The sequence below is a fragment of the Trichomycterus rosablanca genome, chromosome 20, assembly GCF_030014385.1.
Source record: "Trichomycterus rosablanca isolate fTriRos1 chromosome 20, fTriRos1.hap1, whole genome shotgun sequence".
Lineage (NCBI taxonomy): Eukaryota > Metazoa > Chordata > Actinopteri > Siluriformes > Trichomycteridae > Trichomycterus > Trichomycterus rosablanca.
Genome location: NC_086007.1, coordinates 22,984,927 through 23,004,115, shown reverse-complemented (window position 1 = coordinate 23,004,115; position 19,189 = coordinate 22,984,927). Strand labels below are relative to the sequence as shown.

At 40.3% G+C, this 19,189-nt stretch overlaps 1 protein-coding gene across 5 annotated transcripts; it reads left to right on the top strand.

Annotated features, from left to right (window-relative positions):
* The first annotated feature begins 614 nt into the window (after positions 1 to 614).
* On the top strand, positions 615 to 13,460 carry si:ch211-11n16.2 (zinc finger FYVE domain-containing protein 1). Of its 5 annotated transcripts, none has more exons than XR_010015494.1 (12): positions 615 to 827; positions 3,013 to 3,517; positions 4,313 to 4,524; positions 5,338 to 5,444; positions 6,276 to 6,384; positions 6,469 to 6,566; positions 7,322 to 7,439; positions 7,680 to 7,850; positions 8,126 to 8,315; positions 8,455 to 8,553; positions 9,939 to 11,735; positions 13,258 to 13,460. XR_010015494.1 is itself a non-coding variant. In XM_063016815.1 (12 exons), exons 1-12 carry the CDS (start codon positions 684 to 686, stop codon positions 11,448 to 11,450), a joined length of 1,962 nt encoding a protein of 653 aa, XP_062872885.1. In that variant the 5' UTR covers positions 615 to 683; the 3' UTR covers positions 11,451 to 13,130. The 5 variants fall into 5 exon arrangements, 4 of the variants coding, with proteins under 4 accessions (XP_062872885.1, XP_062872882.1, XP_062872886.1 ...); XM_063016815.1 differs by lacking the exon at positions 13,258 to 13,460 and having other exon boundaries at positions 9,939 to 10,126; positions 11,430 to 13,130; XM_063016812.1 differs by lacking the exon at positions 13,258 to 13,460 and having other exon boundaries at positions 8,458 to 8,553; positions 9,939 to 13,130.
* The last annotated feature ends 5,729 nt before the right edge of the window (positions 13,461 to 19,189 follow it).

Below are 19,189 nucleotides of genomic sequence, written 5' to 3'. Positions count from 1 at the left end.
GGGGACATGTAAACATTCTGGCATCTGAGATTTCAATTTTTTAAACTTTATTCCATGTAATATCTTTTTTATATAATTCCACAGAGAAAGTGACCGTGGCTGCTGGTGGTAAATACTTTAAATTAGTTTTCATTTAGTAGTGATTCCCCTGTGAACATTGTCTACCATTGTAACTGCTCTTAATGATAGGAATTTTACAACAACGAAATGTAGTAAACATGAAATAATGAAACCAAATAATCAGGTTAGCTTAAAGGTCACGATTGCGCTGTGTACTTTCAAGCAATTGTAATTTGTATTCGTAAAATACAATTGTCAAATTTCTAATTTGCAATTACAAAAGTCCTGAAATCTTGAGCACTTGAATGAAGCATGGCCTGGCACTTTCTCCGCCCAATGTCTATTTACGTTCTTCGCTGTATATTCCCCTACCCGTTTTTTGGTAAGTCCCGCCTTCTACTTCAGGATTGGTTAAAACTCTAACGTTTGCCTATTATGATTGGTCTAAAGTTTATATTTCTATTTTGAGCACCGCTGATTGGACAGAAAGTTGTCAGAAAACGGGTGGAAAACAACGCATGTCAAATATGTAACAAACGAAGAGCCAAGTGGGACCTGACAGGAGCAGGGCCTCGGTGGTGGAACGGTGTACTCGGAGTGGGGATTAAAGTATTCTGCAGTTGATGTTTAGAGGAGATGGGGATGTAATCATGTCGGAAATGCTGCTGAAAGAAATGGAAGCGGTGTCTCTCGGTCCCTGTTTGGAGGTAGAAGAGCCGGAGAGCGGACGGAGCTTTCTTTTAATTGATGAAAACGAAACTCTGCAGGTAAACATTACGTCATGAAGCTAGCCGACTAGCTGGTAAACAGTATAGCTAGTAAGCATTATGACAATATCATGTTAACATTCAGAAAACACTGAATTATAACAACATATTTAGTAAACAAGCCTTTAAAACAAGCTAAATAGCTAAAGCAAGGTTTATGTAGTTCGAATGCTAGCTGAATTAGCACTTATGCTCGTCATATTTAGCACACGCGTTAGCTGAATTAGTAAACAAGTTCATGAATAATACTTTTAAACCAGAATATGGCAACTAATGAAGTTCCATAGAGGCCCAATAGTGGGTGCCTATTTTGCAGAGAGAATTGTGGAAATTTTCAAATAAAATAACACATAGACACGTAAATTGGTGTAAAGAACAACAAACCTGGACCTCAGAGTAATGGGGAAAAAGAGTGGATTGGTGGAAATAAGAAAACAGTGATTGCAAGTCAAAGCTCACTGAAACTAATAGATGGCAACATACAGGTTATGCCCTGAAATGACAACACTAAGCACAGAATTGAATGCTGACATCTCTACAAAGCTGGAATTTATGTTTGAACTGCTGTTCAATTAAAGGCCAATGCACAATTATGCATAACTTGGTGTATGGAGCAACAAACCTGGATCCTTGAGTATTGGAAAAAGTAATGTAGTCAAATTAGTTCAACTGCTACCGTATTTTCTACACATTGATGGACTTATGTCTGAAAAAAGCAAAAGGATGGCTTTTAAAAGCAAAGTCTGATGTGAACCATTAAGCAGAATGTCCTAATGTTATTAGTATGGCCAGTAATCGTAAGTTACCACACAAATAGCATAAATAACAGACTAACTACTAACAGTAGACAAATAACATAGTTCGAATAGTGCATGCTCAAATTGCAGGTTAAAAAAAACATGTATGCGTAATGCTATGGGTATCCATCATGGAAAAATATTTAGGTTTAAAGATGTGAAGATGTGCTAATCTAATGGCAAAAATGTAAGTTACAAATTAAGAGAGCACTAGGCGCTCAGGTGGCGCAGCGGTTAAACACACTAGCACACCAGAACTGACATTTCGAATTTATTGGTTCGAAACTCAGCTCTGCCATCCGGCTGGGCACCTACATGAACAACGATTGTTGGTACAGGGTGGGAGCCAGATAGGGACTCCTCATAACTGAGGCAATTACGACCTCTGCTGGCTGTTTGATGGCGCCTGCACAGAGTCGAGGAATAATGCATTGATCAGGGTGTGGCTCTCCGTGCACAAAGCTGATTTGCATATGAACTCGCCTCGTGCAGGTAAAAAGATGCAGCCAGCTACTGCACACGTGTCAGAGGGGGCGGTGTGTGTCAGTCTCACTCTCCTCAATCACGGCGGGGATCGGTATCAGTAGAGAGGAAGCATAATGCAATTGGGTAATTGGATATGCCAAAAAAAAGAAGGGGAGAAAATGCATAAACAAAAATATTTTTAAAAATTAAGAGAGCACTTCAAAGTGTAGGTCACTTTGACAAAAGCCAAGGTGTCAGTGAGTACAGTTTCAACGCCATCAAAAGTTAAGACATTAATCAGCAGAAATATAAAAACAAAAATTGACAAATGCCACTCAGGTGGCGCAGTGGTAAAACACACGCTGTTCACCAGAGCTGAGATCTTGAAGACATTGTATCGAATCTTGACTCTGCCTTGCCGGCTGAGGCTGATTGGCTACATGAACAACGATTGGCCTGTTGTTCAGATAAGGGGCGAGACTAAAGCCGGATGGGGACTCTCTCTCAGACTAGTGAGATTACGACCTCTGCTGGCTGGTTGGTGGCGCCTGCACGGAGATGGGGAAGGAGTGCGGTAGGGGGTGTGGCCCTCCGTGCACAGTGCTGTACTGTACTGCACTGCGCTCGTCAAGTGTAGGTGATAAGATGTGCGATTGCTGTGCACGTTTCGGAGAGGGTGTGGAGCAGCCTCGTCCTCCTCAATCAGGAGCAGGGACCAGCATTAGTGAGAGGATGATTGACGGGTAGAAATTAGATGCGCTAAAGTGGGAGAAAAAGGGGTAAAAAAAAAAATGTGACAAATGGGGGTGCTCTTAAACTTCTGACCAGCAGCGTTAATGACATATGTTACAAAGGATCTTTATTTAAATGTGTTTAGTTTTTTTCTTATGAACTTATGAACACTGTCTGTGTTACTCTTCTAGGTAAAAGATGAAGCCCACTTCCTGAAAAAACTGGGCTGCAGCGCCGGACAAGGAGTCAAAGTCCTCTCCATCTTTGGCAACACCGGCGATGGCAAATCTCACACGCTAAACCACGTGTTGTTCGAGGGCGAGGAAGTGTTCGCCACCTCTCCCTCGCCCGGCTCTTGCACCGTCGGCGTCTGGGCTGCTTACGAGCCCCGCCTGGGACTGGTCATTCTGGACACGGAGGGTTTGCTCGGTGCTTCTACGCAGCAGAATCAGCGAATGCGCCTGCTGCTAAAGGTGCTGGCTGTGTCCGACGTGGCTTTGTACCGTACACGGGCCGAGCGGCTGCACAACGACATGTTTCACTTCTTGGGAAGTGCTTCAGCTGCTTATTTGAAGTACTTCACACCCCAGCTTCGAGCCCTCTCCAGCCGATGCGGGCTGGACGTACCTCTTTCCAATCTAGGCCCGGCCGTGGTGGTGTTCCAGGAAACCTCACGCACTCAGCTGCTGGGTCATGGTGAGAAATTACAGTGGAAAGTTGAATCTTTTTTTTGCCCTAGAAATACCTGTTGCAGCTGTTTGGTCTCTCCCTCAACTGTGTTTAAGCTTGTCAGGTGTTTAAGGTGGCTTAGCTGGGACATGAGTCATGCATTTAAGTCTCCTGTAAATTTAATAGTCTTGGTGTGTATTTAATAAATAATTATTCCAATGTTAAGGAGATTAGGCAAATACGCATGAGTCTTCACAATACGCACTGTGTTCATGTACATGGCATCAATAACAGTGCACTAAATTGTTTATAACATTTTAAAATTCAATGAGCATGAGCGTCTAATTAAATATTTTTCTAATATATTTTGATTGTGCCCCCCTCCACCTGATAAAGAAGAGCCAGATCACTACACGCCCCTCTGACCCGTGTCCAGTCTGCAGCCACTTCTTATCACCTGCCAGTGTTCGGTTTTGCACAGAATCATATCGTGTACTGAGAGCCGTGCTAAGCTCCATGTAATCCCCCCGCCCAACTTGTGCAGACACCCAGGCCAGTCGAGGATATCATATATCTCAGCAGCAGTGGGAAGAGACTTTCCCTTTCTTAAACACGGTCTGTTGTGTTTGTAAGGTTAGTTAGAACACTCTGCAGTGGTGTGCTACCCAAGTACCCTACTGTTACATTCTAAACCCCCTATATCTCTAGACTGCCTTGTAAATGCTTTACTGTTGCACCACTTGAGTTGTGTGAGTAGTTTACTTTTCAATAATAACTAATTAGGTGTTGACTTGACATCATTTCTGTTCTTTTGTTTTTTAGACAGAACAGTCCCGGCTGATGTTGTGCTTCAGAAGCGTTTCCATGACCTGGGTCTGAGCACAGAAGCCTTCAGCTCGGTGCAGTATGTGGGCACACAGACCATCACACCTCCAACAGACTTCTCTCAGTTACTGGATACCATCAAAATGCAGGTGAAAAACACAGCCTCACGAGCCCCCCGACAGCCGACTATCGTCTTCAGTGCACTGCAGGTAGCACATTCTCTCTCCCATTATTGAGATCTAACTGTATTAAGTATGTGCTGATATTTCATCTAGTAATAAGAAGATCCTTAATTAACAATTAAATGCCTTTTGCTAGGACAAGTGAGGCCCATGGTCCAAAGTGTACGAAGCTACCAAAATACCTGGTGTCAGTTACATTCACATTTCTATTATTGGTCATGTAGTGTATGTTGTGATGCAGCGTTACTGTTATCTGTAAAAGAACCCTGTGCGTCTACAAGTCATTACCAAAGTGAATGGTGGATGAAACTTGGCTATGTTTGGTACCAATTACAAATGCCACCAGTCCGTGCAGTTTGTGGACTGTGAATACTGAATCACAGTCTCTCACACACACAGGAATGGAAGCTGGGCAGGGTTAGCTTAGATTGTAGGGAAAAAATAACACTTTGAGTGGATTTAGAAATTGTTTAGAGCACTTTGTGGTTTTTTTAACCCATAAATAAACGTCCTAAATCCAGGTGTTCCAGACTTGTAGCAGCTTATTCTAAAAGACTTGCAACTGTATTTAATAAAAGGTCTAAATATCTTTGTAAATGACAGATTTCAGATTTTACTTTGTATTATGGGTTACTAAGTGGAGATTGCTATGTAAAAATGGTAATTATATTTATTAAAATTTAATCCACAGCTCAATAAAATGTGCAAAAAGGGTAAATCCACTGTGTTCTTTTGCTCATGCTGAAATCTTCCTTGGTGATGCAGTATATCAGCACATACAGTGTGTGTGATTAAATAAATCTGGTATATTAAAGGCTAAATTAACATTTTCCTCGTCAGGCCCTGACTGATAGATTCTGTGGGGAAATCTCCGATGACAAAATTAGCCTGTACTCCTTTTTTCCGGACGAGTATTTCACCTGCCCTTCTGTCTGCCTCAGCTGCAAGTAAGCACACTCTGTTTTTATATTTAATAGTATTGCTGAAATGAAAGTATAGGGACACCTGACCATGAGCTGATTGGACTGTCCACTGGTTGCCCCTTTGCAGCAGTAACAGCCTCCACTATTATGGGAAGCCTTTCAACAAGGTGTCTGTCCGAAAACCTAGTGAGCTCTCTACATTGAAGCATTTTACTTCATCCTACGCGCTTCCGGGAAGAAGGCTGTCCGATACCTTAAAATGCTGCCTATTAAGGTGCCTTACTTTAAAGTATGAGGGAGCATTTGATGCTTTCTTAGCTGTGATTTTTAATTTGTATAGAGGTGAACAAGTGTCATTTATTTGCGAATTTGGGCTCAACAGTAAGAGTTTAACCTTTTCGGTACACGGAGGGTGATGTTAGCTGGCATGCTAGTGAGTTGTGCCGCCTCAACCCAACTGTGGTGATATAATCACCGTAATCACTGTCTAAGTAGTGTGTCTGAATAACCTGCCTTATAAGTTTGATGTCTTATTAGAATCCTCTCACTGAGGCAGCTGCCCAGGTAGGCAGCAAGGCAGCTCACTAGGTTTTCGAACGGACCCTGCAATTTGTTTTGGACTTTGTTTTGTACCACACTGGAAAAGGAAAATGCCTTTTTAGTGTAACGCTAATAAAAAGCTACTTCACACCTTAGGGTGTGGTTCCGTTTTGGCTCATCAGAGTATGAGCTACGATTTTATGGTGGTAATCTAATCAGAGTGTAATGACCAATGAACTCGTTCCAGGAATGCCTTATGTTAGTTAGTGACGTTGTAAGGATTATTTTTAAATAACGATTTTCCTGCGACTTTAGTGTTCGCTGTAAGAATGGCATGAACCACCAGAAGGACAGACTGCCACACTCAGCGGATGGGTTATGCCAATACGCCCATCAATACAACAACAAGGTCCTTATCTGCAAGGTAATTTAACATCATTCTCATCACTTACACTACTCACAGCATCCTGATGGAAACCTTAGTACTGTTGTACTTTGCTTTCTTCAGAAATGCTATGAAGGTGGACGGGAGGTAATAGTTGTGCCCAAGACATCTGCTGCTTCGGATAACCCATGGCTTGGTCTGGCAAAATATGCCTGGTCGGGGTAAGTGTTTCAGTTCTGCTTAAAGAAATTATTCTTTTGGGTGCTTCTGATACACTTTGGTTTAGCTGGGTCACTTTACAGCTTATGAAGCTGGGAAGTGATACAGCAGCAGCTTACAAAACCATCTACTAAACAGCATTTTTAGAACTGACGTTATGCTCCTGTTGTACCAATTTAACATACTATTTAATATAACAGTATTTGTATTGATACACAACCATGTTTATTGCCCTCATTCTAGCTCAGTTTCTATTTTACTAGCTGTGATGTTACTCGCTGGTAGCTCACACCTCATTATTGATCTGTGATTGCTTGCTGGGTAGCACTGTCTCCTCATAGTAAGAAGGTCCTGGAGCGGTCTGGGTCCTATCTTTGTGGAGTTTGCATGTTCTCCCCGTGTCTGCGTGGGTTTCCTTTTTTTTCCAAAACTTCTAAAACATGCTGGTAAAATCCTAACAAATAAATAAATAATGGATCTGTGATTGCAGTAAGGCAGTGGTAGCTCAGTGCTTAATGTATTAGCCCCACCACTGCTAAGTTACCATTGTCGGACCCTTGAGCAAAACCCTTGAGCCTCCACTAAATGTGGTGAATGTAAATGACTGCAGACTGGGAAAGTGAGCCACTTTTTCAAAGAGTGGTCATGATGTTCTTCAATCACAGTTAAAAATGACCTGCTTCTGTTATTTATGTAATAAACTGGATACCTGAAAACACTCCAAAATGCCCCAATTTCCTAAAATCCCCTTCTGCAGGTATGTACTGGAGTGTCCGTTCTGCGGCATCATCTACCGGAGCAGGCAATACTGGATGGGGAATCAGGATCCAGAGAGCAGTGTGGTACGCCCAGAGGTCAAACATGTCTGGCAGGGGGTCAGTTCTTTCTCTTCTTCACCTATTATTTTACCTTTCCCGTTCTGTTTTTTGATGTATGTCAACACTTGATCTGTACGAACTCAGAAATCATTGATGTCTCTCTCCCATGTCCTGTGCAAGTGTAACTTGAAGTGTAAATATGTTGTTTTTACATGAATCTGACAGTAAATTAAAATATAATCACATATTCCCTGGAACAAAACCACTAAAGATTCTTATGTTCTCTCTCATCTCCAGTCGGAGGCTTTCCAGACCGACCATCAGAACGCGGCTCAGAGGGTGCTGGATGGAGTGAACTACGTCCTCCAGTCTGTATCGGAATACAGCTCCGGCCCCACCAAAGCAGTCACAGCCTGGATCACGGATCAGGTGGCTCCCCCGTACTGGAGACCCAATGCAGAGATCATGGTAAGCTAACATGTCCTTCCAAGGTTGGAATCCCTAGCAGTACTCAGCCGGTCAGGCATCTACATACACACATAATTGCTTATGTCTGAGGAGGGATTGGGGATGGCCGTGGCACCATGATGGATTGGCGGCCATTCCAGAGCGTGATACTGTATTGTGCCCAGTATTTCCAAGGAAACCAATCCCACCGCAACCTTGACCAGGATAAAGCAGTCGTAAAACCATTATTTAGCTTAATATGTGTAGTCCCAGTAATTCTGATGCCCATTGTGAAGGAATGCCATGGCTGTAAGCGGATGTTCGAGGAGGCGGAGAGGAAGCACCACTGCCGAGCGTGTGGCGAGGGTTTCTGCCAGGCCTGCTCCACCCGCAGTATGCCAGTCCCTGAGAGGGGCTGGGGCAGGAGCCCTGTGCGAGTTTGTGATGCCTGCCATCAGCGGGTAGGAGCTACTCAGGTCATCCAGGGTAAGAACATACTCTGAGGCTTGCCAAATATTGCAAATTCAGATAAACTGAATGACCATAACCACATTGGAAGGGTTTTTCTTTATATAATACTGAGCTTAAATGATGTGTTTTTGTTGTTTTTCTTTGTTTTCTTAAGTAGTGCAGACAGAACCCAAGACCCTGGTGGCTCGCAGGGTTACCGAAATGGCACAGTCCACGCTTAACATGGTCTCCACTGCAGTGGACTACCCTCTCTGTGAGTGTGCTTTATACACAAAAACATTCTTGAAGCATTTTTCACTGCATAAATGTAAATTATTTAAACTGGTTAGTTAAAACAAAATTATTATTATTTTTTTTTTTTTACATTAAACACATTTATTTATTTATTTATTTTACTGCTTTGTAACCCATTTATTATTATTATTATTATTATTGTCTTAATTATTATTATTATTATTATTGTCTTAATTATTATTATTATTATTGAAAATACATGAATACAAGCAATCATAATAATAATTCCAATAAAACAACAATAATAAAAAAAATTAAAACAAATGTAAATTATTTGGGGTTTTTTATTACATTAAACACATTAATTTTAGATTTTTTTTTTTACTTTTTACTGCTTTGTAACCCATTTATTATTATTATTATTAAAAATACAATGATAAGCCGCTCAGGTGGCGCAGCGGTAAAGGAGACGCGCTGCAACCAGGGCTGGATTCTGGAGTACGTAGTGTCGAATCCAGCCTTGCTTTACCGGTTCGAAGCTGAGTGGCTATATGAGCAACGATTGGCCGGTTGCTCATATGGGGGGTGGGACAAAGAACCGGATGTGGGTCTCTCTCTGTCAGAATGCAATTACGTTCTCTGTCGGCTGATTGGAGGCGCTTACACAGAGATGAAAGAGGGTGCCCTTAGGGTGTGTCTCTCCGCATGCAACGCTGGGTGGCGCCAAACTCGTCAATGTGTGGGTGGCAAAGATGCATCTGGCTGCTGCTCGTGTTTCGGAGGGGATATGGGTTAGCTTCAATCACCTCCGTCAGGGCAGGGTTCGGCATAGACAGAGAGGAAGCACGATGCTGATTGAACAATTGGATGCGCTAAAAGGGGAGAAAAAGGGGTAAAAAAAAATAAAAAAATAAAAAATACAATGATAAAAGCAATAATAATAATAATAATTCTATTAAAACAATAATAATGAAAAACAAATAAAAAATTAATTATATTATTTTTTCACTGCTTTGTATTTTTATTATTATTTAATTAAAATGATAAAGTAATAATAATTATAATATTAATTATACTAAATCCAATAACAATCATGAAAATTATAATAATAAATAAATGAACAACACTACTACTAATAATAATAATAATACTAAGGTAAATTATTATTTATATTTATTTATATAGGAAAAGATAAAAGCAAAAGGAAAACCAGGATCAGTGGTTGAGTCTTACAAATAGCTGCATCACATATGGGTACCCTGCAAAATGACCATCACTTGTGCAGGTGCCTCGACCAGACAGCAGAGGACACAGTTGTATAGCAGCAGTGCAAACCTTTTTGTCCACCCTCCCTTCCTCAGGAACAGTCAATTACACTCACATCAATGCTCTCTGTCCCCACAGGCTTCGTAAAGGGGGTGGCACGGCCCGAATACTGGGTTCCAGACCACGAGATCACACAGTGCCACCAGTGCGCCAAGGAGTTCAGCCCGAGCGCGTCCAAGCACCACTGCCGCTCGTGCGGTCAGGGTGTATGTGGGGGCTGCTCGACTCAGTGCCGTCCCGTGCCCTCCCGCGGCTGGGACCATCCGGTGAGGGTGTGTGATGCCTGTGTGACCCAATTAGACAACCAGTGACCCCTGAAACATCTGAGAGGAGTGACTGTGTTCCTTTACAGATTAAAAACTGACATTCTCCTGGTTGAGGTAACCAGACAGACGGAGGCAGTAAAACTAATCAGGGTCTTTCACTTTATCATAAAAAAAAGGGAAATAATCTGGGGGTTTTATAAATTTTTCCCAACCGTTTAGTGCTGGCACTGAAAGAAAAAGCTCATTCTCTTTTTAAATATTTAATATCGGCTTTAATCCTTAAGTTTATTAAGGACTTTTCAACATGATCTCGGAGGGAAGGTTCACAGTGAATATGTATAATGATAATTCCGTGGGTGGGAAACCTTTGGTCGGCTCCTTTATAGGAATTCACATATCAGTTCCACTAAAAAGACTTTACTTTACTTTAAATGACGAACAGTTTTTCGTAGTGTAGCATATTTACATTTGAAGAGAACTCTGTTCTTTGTTCCACATTTGTCCACCATATTTGTAATTTTTTGTGAGAAAAGTTGTGCCGCACTGAATGCTGGGATTGCCTTCACCGCTAAGGAATCATCGAACGCTTCCTCGTCAATCAGTCAGATTATTGCTTCAAAATAAGGCACCTAAGTAGGCAGCATTTTAACGAGTAACACAATTACTATAACTATAAGGACAAGTATTACACTAGCACACTGTGCTATTGGCCGACCAGGTGTCTACACAGACGTGATTGACTGTGTCTGATTTGGGGGGGAGGGGAGGTGTTAAAGCCCTGCGATGGATTGATGCCCTGTACAGATAGAGTATTCCTGCCTCATGCCCAGTGTTTCACGACCACTTGCCACGACCACTATAAACATAAAATGGGAAAATAATTATTATTGGATGTTTTTGTGTATATAAATGTACAATAACAGTCAAATCAGTGATGTTTGTTATCTGATGTTAAATTTACATCATTTTAAGATCTGCTTAGGATCACATACATTATTATTTATAAGCATAAAGACTTAAAAAGTAGGTGGAATTTCTGATCTTTTCTGATCAATGTGTGTTTACGAAAAATATAAATAGCATATACTAATGCTTTACTAATTGAAGTAAATTAAATAGAATCTGCTCTGTACAATTTGGTCCCATTGTGGTTTACAGGATGTAACTGAAAGACTCCACAAGGGGGTGTTTGCGTGCAAGTTCACACGCAATTTGCTTAACAATGTAAAATTGTCGGGCTTTTTTTAGTGTTTGTCAATTTTCCACCTAATCTCGTTGTATTCAATTACCTTTACTCCCACAGACGTCCATTCCTGACCCCTAACTAGATGAGCCGTGACTCTAACATGCACGTGTCGAAGCTTTTTTCCCACCCACATGAGGTGCGCTCATTAGGAGATCTGTATCGTGCACCGCTATCCATTGTCCCTGGTCTCTGTTCAGGTGCCATTGACTGAGGTGGCTGAGGTTGTAATTGCAGCAGTTAAAGAGGAATTTCCATCATCAATCATTGCCTGTATAGGCGCCCGTCCTGCTGGTAGCAGAGCTGAGATTCGAGCCTGTCATTTTCAGTAGCAGTTTATCCTAAGCGAAGGCTTTGTGCGTTCGGGTACGTGTGCTCATTCACTACAGCTAAATTAGAATTACAGTATATCTAAAATGCTGGAACGGATTGAGGTGGTTATTTTCCAGGTGGAATTGTGTATGATGCGACTTTGCTTTCACAAGGCATATTTTGAGTCCATAAGTTATTATTATTATTATTATGCAATGCCTGCAACTAGCAGAACTGCCTTACATATCTAACTCCTGTATATTACATTACACGCTCTCCATTAATGCCACTTCAATTATTTTGCACATTGTTTATGCTAATTAGTCCTGTAATCACACTTTACACTGAGCCCAATGATTTAGAAGCAACTGTGTATTTAAAATGGCTTTGAATCAACCTGTTTCTATTAAAAAACACTGTTGAGTGACTAACAGTAATACACTTTCAAGGAAACATAGAGGTGCTGGCGATATCTGTGCTTTTATTAGTTAGATGTCTCTTAGTTCAGGGTTTTTTTCCCCCAGCGACTCACTTTTTGTGTGACCCAGGCAACACAAACAATGCATATTACCGTCTCTGCTCTACTTTGTACAATCTGGTCCCACCGTGGTTTACAAGATACAACTGAAAGCCTCCACAAGGGGACGTTTGCATGCAAGTTCACCAACATTTGTATTATGTGTTGCTCTGTTCATAACCATTACTGCACCAATTAAAATCAGACTGTACTTAAGAACAAAGTGCCTCAGTTAGGGGGGGTGGTATGTTGTCAGTGATTTTCAGTCAGAAAATGTTTCCTTGTATTCTAGGAGCTGATAATGATCTGCATGCTCAGGGAAAAAAACACAATTTATGGATGCATTAAACTAGCAGGCAAATTAAACAATCAGGAAAAGCCGTTCTCCTTGTCTCGTTTTAATGCATTGCTAATTGGCGTATGGCTATGGAGGGAATATCCATACAGGTGACAGGTGGTCAAATTAGTCTGGTTGTTTCAGTTCAGATTCACTGACGTTTGATCTGATTGGATGCCTGTGAGAGCCCAGCTAGTCTCGTGCGGGCACTTCTAGGCTCATGCAGGTGTATCCAGGCCCACACAGGTTTATTTAGGACTATGTGGGCGCACCTAGGCTCATTTCTGATTCATTGCCCAATAATTGAAGTGCATCCGATGGAAAAAAGCTGAGAATTGCATTTCTTACATGGGTTGCAATAAAGCACTTTACTAGTATAAGCAGTTTATGTGAGAAACTCTTTATAGAATTATTAATTATTAAAGTCTGGATTATTAACTTTTTCAATAACCTGTGGACTGGAAACCATTGTTCTGTTTTTTTTGTAAAGCAATTTCACCAAAGCAGTGATTTTAGTTGAAATTTATATGATCTTGTTTCAATTTTTGTTCTTTTTTTTTAACCTTTCTGAATATTAAAGACCTTTTTAAATGTTTCTTTGCTAGTTGCATTGTGTTTATTTATTAACATAATCTAACAGTACTCATTCTTAGATGAGTACTGTGTGGTAGTATGGGTGCTCCCTCAAGTATTTACATGTTACTTTTTTCTGACCAATTGAGGGTTGAGGATCTTGCTCAGGAGCCCAACAGCAGCAACTTGGCAGTGGTCAGGCTTGAACCAGTGACCTTCTTATTACTAGTCCAGTACCATAACCTTGAGGCTACAACTGCCTTCCTGCTTGCGCTCTGTGTCAAGATGATGCCGGACCCACAGCAACCCTGATCAAGATAAAGCAGTTATCAAAGATGAATAATAAATAAATGAATGGATGATTGACAGTATAAAAAGTCCTACTTTGACTTTAAATAAAGACCAAAATCTTGAAATCAAGGACATGTGGGCATGCATGCTTTGAGTCATTTCTAGAGGAGCGGTGCTACCTCGCTGTTTTAATTAGCACTTCTGTTCATCATCTAGTCATAATGTGATCTGGACTGTACAGTGCTATGAAAAAATATTTGTACATTCATTTATGCTCTTTAAACTGAATTTAAAATGACAAAGACAACCTTACAAGAGTAAACAGGTCTAGTGGTAAAATCTAGTTTTTAAGGTCCATTTTATTTATTTAATGCATTTAACTAGGGTGACCATATTTTGGTTTTCAGAAAAGAGGACACTTGGCAGGATGGCAGCATGGGCCAGGGGGTGGGGGTTGGACTGGCAAAGTAATTTCATGTAATTGGTGGCACCATGGCAATGTGTATACAGTAGAGGTTTAAATATTTGACAAAGAGGATGTATGGTTAGTGGTCACCCTTATTTAACACTGGGACACCAGCAAACCACAGCGAGAGCCATTGTCTCCACATTAAAAAAACTGGACTACTAATTGGAAGGTTGCTATTTTAAGCCCCACCACTGCCAAGTTGCCACTGTTGGGCACTTTAGCTTGCTTGCCATTCTAAGTCGCTTTGGATTAAAGCGTTTGCGAAATGCTGTATTGTTAATCATGCTTAACTTATTAGTGTGTAAAATGTCAAGGCAACATGAGGACACTAGCCTATTTCTAATGAAGATAAGTGTGTAACAGATTAGCAACACACTTCAGTCAAGCTTTGATTTATCTTTTTGACACAGTACCAAGAACAAAGAACAACACTTTGATTTTAGGGATAACACATATTTATTCATTATGTTAGTCATTATAATTTACATGAATTAGTCCTTGTATAGCTGTTGACAGGCTAAAGCTGCTAGCTTTATATAGTAGGTGAGTGAGTTGGGAAGGTGATGACTTTCACTAACCACTAGATGTCCTACAGTTCCAAAAGTTATTCCAGACACAGACCTGACGTTTCTTAATGGACTACTTTAAATAACAAATTTGTACAAATGAAAAGTCTGACTGTGAATTTTGACATTTGACAGCGTGTTTGCTTTCCTTCCATGATTTAGTCACAGTGACAGCTGGACTACAAAACATGTTTCTGGAAAAGTTGGGACATTCCACTTTAAGAACATCAAATTAAATCAAATCAAACAAACATGGTGGTGGTAATGTGATGGTATGGGGCGGTTTTGCTTCTGTAGGACCTGGAGGACTTGTCATAATTGATTATTTCTGTCAGAAAATCCTGAAGGAGAATATTTTCCCAATTAGTGACCTGAAGTTTAAGCATAGCTGGGTTATTCAGCAAAACAATGATCCGAAGCACACTAGCAAGTCCAGGTCTGAATGGCTGGAAAGAAATCCTGACTGGAATCCCTTTGAGATGTTGTGACAAAACCTTAAATGGGCAGTTCATGCTCAAAAACCATCCAATGTAGCCAAATTGACACAAGAGTAGGTTAAAATTCCTTTACAGTGATATAAAAGACTCATCGCAAGTTGCAAATGTTTGATTACAATTATTACTGCCAAGGGTGGCACAACCGGTTATTAGGTTTAGAGGGGCAATTACTTTCTCACATTTGTGATATAATTAATGGAATTATCATTTAAAAACTGTATTTGGTACTCATGTTGTCTTCATGTTATATTAAAATAAGATCTGAGACATGCACATGTGACAAATAAGCAAAAACTGAAGTAATTTGATGGAGCAAATACTTTTTCACTTCTCTGTACCAGAAAATGCCTTGATGACCTTTAAGCCACTTGGGATAATGTTCTGTGGACTGTGGAGTCAAATGTAAAACTTTTTAAAAGACATGGTTCATTACTTGTCATAAAGCTAGCCCAGCAGTCATTAATGAGAATACCATATCAACAGGCAAATATGGTGGTGGTAGTCTGATGGAGCAGGGGTATGTTACTTGCCATTAAATACACAACCATAATTTCCACTCTTTACCAGAAAATCCTGAAGAACAAAGTCTGATAATTAGCTTAAGCAAAATTATATTAAGTTATGCAACTAGAACGTTTATGCAACTAGCCTGGTCAGAGTGCAGGGTGGAGCCAAGTGATTTAAGGGCTTTGCCCAACAGTGGCTAGATGGCAAAGCCAGGATTTGATCAAGCCAATTTTTAATCCTGAAGCTGTATCCACTAGGCTACCACTGTCCCAAGATAACAGTCCAAGCACAAAAGCAAGTTTTTAAAAATTATGGTTTTGGAGTGGTTTAGACCTGAGAGTTCTGACACTGTTATAACATGTATTAGGAAGAACACAGCTCCAGTGTTACGACTTTCCAGGAGAACTGCAACACCGACAATTGTTCCCCATTTCTTTTAACTCCTCAAACAGCTTCCCAAAAGTCGCACATAAAGAGTGCTGGGACTGCATTAAGGCGGTAGATTAGTCATGGCCGTAAATGTGTTTGTGTGGAGTAAGCCACAGTGACTTTAATTTATACTCCTGGCCCAGGTTCACTTTGCTTAACGAGGCTCTTTTGGAATGTTTAGTAAATTATTTTTTTTGTCCACAGCAGCACATTCTACTGTATGTCCTGTGAGTTTTTAGGCTATGCCGGGAACATGGATTAATGCAGGCAAGAATTTACCCCATTGGCTTTGAGGTTTCTTTTGACCTCTACGGCTGTATTTAAAAGGCAAAGTATCATCAATTGATGTTTTTTTTTAGCTTGAAACATTTCTGATTTGTCAATTTTTTACTCCATAGAATTCTTGGGCTGACCAATGACGTCTACGTAATCTACGTGACATCTACCGTCTTCCATTTCTTCAATGTCCAGTTCTAATTTCTGCATGCCAATTGTAGGTTCCTTTAAGGATGGACATGGGCACTTTGGCCCCGCAGCCCCATTCACAGAAGGGTTCGATGCGCTGTGTTATGATACATTCACGTCAATACAAGTATTAAAATGATGTACAATTTGAGATACAATAGCCATTTGGTCTGTCTGTACCAGATACTATAGCTTTCATGTCATCTAACATCAATGAGTCTTGACCTGACAGCGGTTCATGACTTGGCACCCTTGATCTGCTGTTGGTAGAGTGGTCCAGTCGTCTGGCCTTAACGATTTAGTCCTTGCTATATGTATATAGAATAGGTGGAAAATCCACTTTCAAGACGGTGCCCCAAACATTTATAGAATATTGTTAAAAACAAAGATGATGAGGGGTGCTCAGGCGTCCACACAAACACAACTGGTCACGTTTGCAATTCCAATAAAAAAAATGTGAGAATTAAACACACAGACAAAAATGACTTGTACTCTTATATTATTTATTTATCTTTGTACAATGTACTTACAATACAAATATGCAGGTTTAAATACAAAACTCTGTAAATAAAGATTAAAAATAAAATGGTTCGTTATCGCTAGACTACAGTTTTACAATCATCTTTATGAGGTAATTTAGTTTGCTTGTTTAAAAAAAAAAAACGTTTCTTTTGGGCAATTGTGAACCGAAGTCCGGGCGATGAACTGTATCAATTCGTTCACTGCATCGTTACTGCATTGCAAGATGTACAGTGCAGATCACAGATAAGCTCGTTTCAAAGGTTAATTGATTTTCCCTGCTAGGCCTGCAGCTAGGCCGGATTACAAACACATTCTCTTTGGGAAAATCTATAAATAAGACCATTGTGCTGCCTGAATAGGCTTGAGTAACCCTGTAGTAGTGGTTGATAATAGGCAAATTTGTGACAAGCTAGCTGTGTGAATCAATAAGTAAATAAAATATAATATATGGCCAAAATTAGGTGAACACCTGGTCATGATGGTGTTGGGACATCCTGTTTCAAAACCATGGCCATTAATATGGAGTTGATGCACTTCCCTTTACAGCTTTAATAGCCTCCACTTATCTGGAAATGCTTTCCGGAAGATTTTGGAGTGTGTTTGTGGTAATGCATGGCCATTTAGTCAAAAAAGCAACTGTGAGGTCGGGCCAGACACTAATGCTAGATGGAAAGGCCAGGCTCACAATCCACGTTCTAATTTATCCCGAAGGTATTTAATAGGGGCAGGGATTTGTGCAGTTCCTGCACACCAAAAATGGAAAAATATTGAGGCTATAACAGCCTCCACTCTTCTCGAAAGGTTTTTCTTTTGGAAAGATTTTGTGACTCTGGTCAAATCATGTGTTTGTGAAGCTTTGTTTCAAAACTGCTGGGAGGGGTGTCCACATACTTTTGGCCTCATAGTATACACTGTTACTGCCTCACATGTGTATTATATTATTAATGTCCTTTAATGCACAGTGCACAGTCTGACTTTGAATATCTAGCTATTACTCTAGTCGCTGAGAAACTTCCATACACATATTCATATTGAATATGCAGCGTGTATATTTAAACCGGTTACATGAACACAATTACCAGAAAGAATGCAGTACTGAGGGGGTTTCAAAAATAAAATAAAATCCAGTAGGCGAAGGTGGCATCACCGCTGAAAAATTGCATTTTTAATAGAATGAACTATTTTAAATATGGATTTGCCTTTGATATATGGCATTAGCATAATATACCAAATAAAAAAAAGATGTTTGACAGATAGGTGCTCGGGCGGCACAGGGATCCTGGTCCAAATCAGACATGATTGGCTGTGTATGGGGAGGAAATGGCCAATTCCAATCTTTCTTTGTGTATACTGCTCCTGTCTCAAAATATTCTACTTTACTTCAAGCTTTCTCTTTAGCATTCATTTTAATCTTCACACCGTCTACTCACTTATCAGTAGCGCATTAGTATAAATCAGTGACCATAATCTGTGTATTCAAACGTTTCAGTGCGTATTTACACACAGCTTTGACTGCACAGAGCACTTAGCATTTGGAAACTAAAGCTGCTAATGCTAAGCTAACAGGAAGTCATTACTGTGAATCTTAAATATGTTAAATACAAAGGCACAGTGTTACTTGTAAGTAAACTTAGTGAGGAGAGTACTGTCACTGGCTGAAGGCACAGAAAAGTTGGGTAGTAAGAGATGTACAAATAATGTTATTATTTGTGAAAGAACTGTTGTGTGCTAACGTTTAGCCAAAACATGAAGTTTTCATCCTCTATACTGTGTGTGTGTTGAGATGATCAAATATCATGTTTTTTAAATGTAAACAGACATTGTGAAAGAGCACAAGCTGTCCAATTCTTCAACAAAGCAGGTCAGTCAGATGCTAATCGAGTGGTTAGCTGATGCTAAATGCTACTGATTAAAGAAAGTTACGCCAAAGGTTAATAGGGCTTTTTTAGAAGCACATAACTTGATGAGAGTGGGCTCACAAAGTGAAGCCATCAAGTCCAAAACTGTGTTAGGTCTAAGTGGACATAAGGTTTTTGTTATAATAAGCTTAGTGTCCACAGCAAAATGCATCAAAATGCTTTATGTTCCAGTGGTGCTTTTACCACAGTATTTTTAAACCCTGTGAATGACTACAGTTTAAGAGAACCCAACAAACATTCTGTGTATCTGTTTCTGTGTGTGTGTGTGTGTGTGTGTGTGTGTGTATGTGTGTGCTGGTATTTGTATATTAATTTAACCCCAGAGTGACTTTGAGTGTAGGGAAGACGCTGTGCGTAAATATACACTTTTTAGCCAAAAGTATGTGGACGCCCACACCCAGTCATTGAGTTCTGGT

What these genes read in the sequence shown, in the direction of transcription:
- si:ch211-11n16.2 (XM_063016811.1), top strand. Translation starts at nt 684, where the DNA reads ATGTTTAGAGGAGATGGGGATGTAATCATGTCGGAAATGCTGCTGAAA. An exon ending in TCAAACATGTCTGGCAGGGG is followed by an intron (nt 7,440 to 7,679) that starts GTCAGTTCTTTC and finishes TCTCATCTCCAG; the next exon opens with TCGGAGGCTTTCCAGACCGA. An exon ending in AGCTACTCAGGTCATCCAGG is followed by an intron (nt 8,316 to 8,454) that starts GTAAGAACATAC and finishes TGTTTTCTTAAG; the next exon opens with TAGTGCAGACAGAACCCAAG.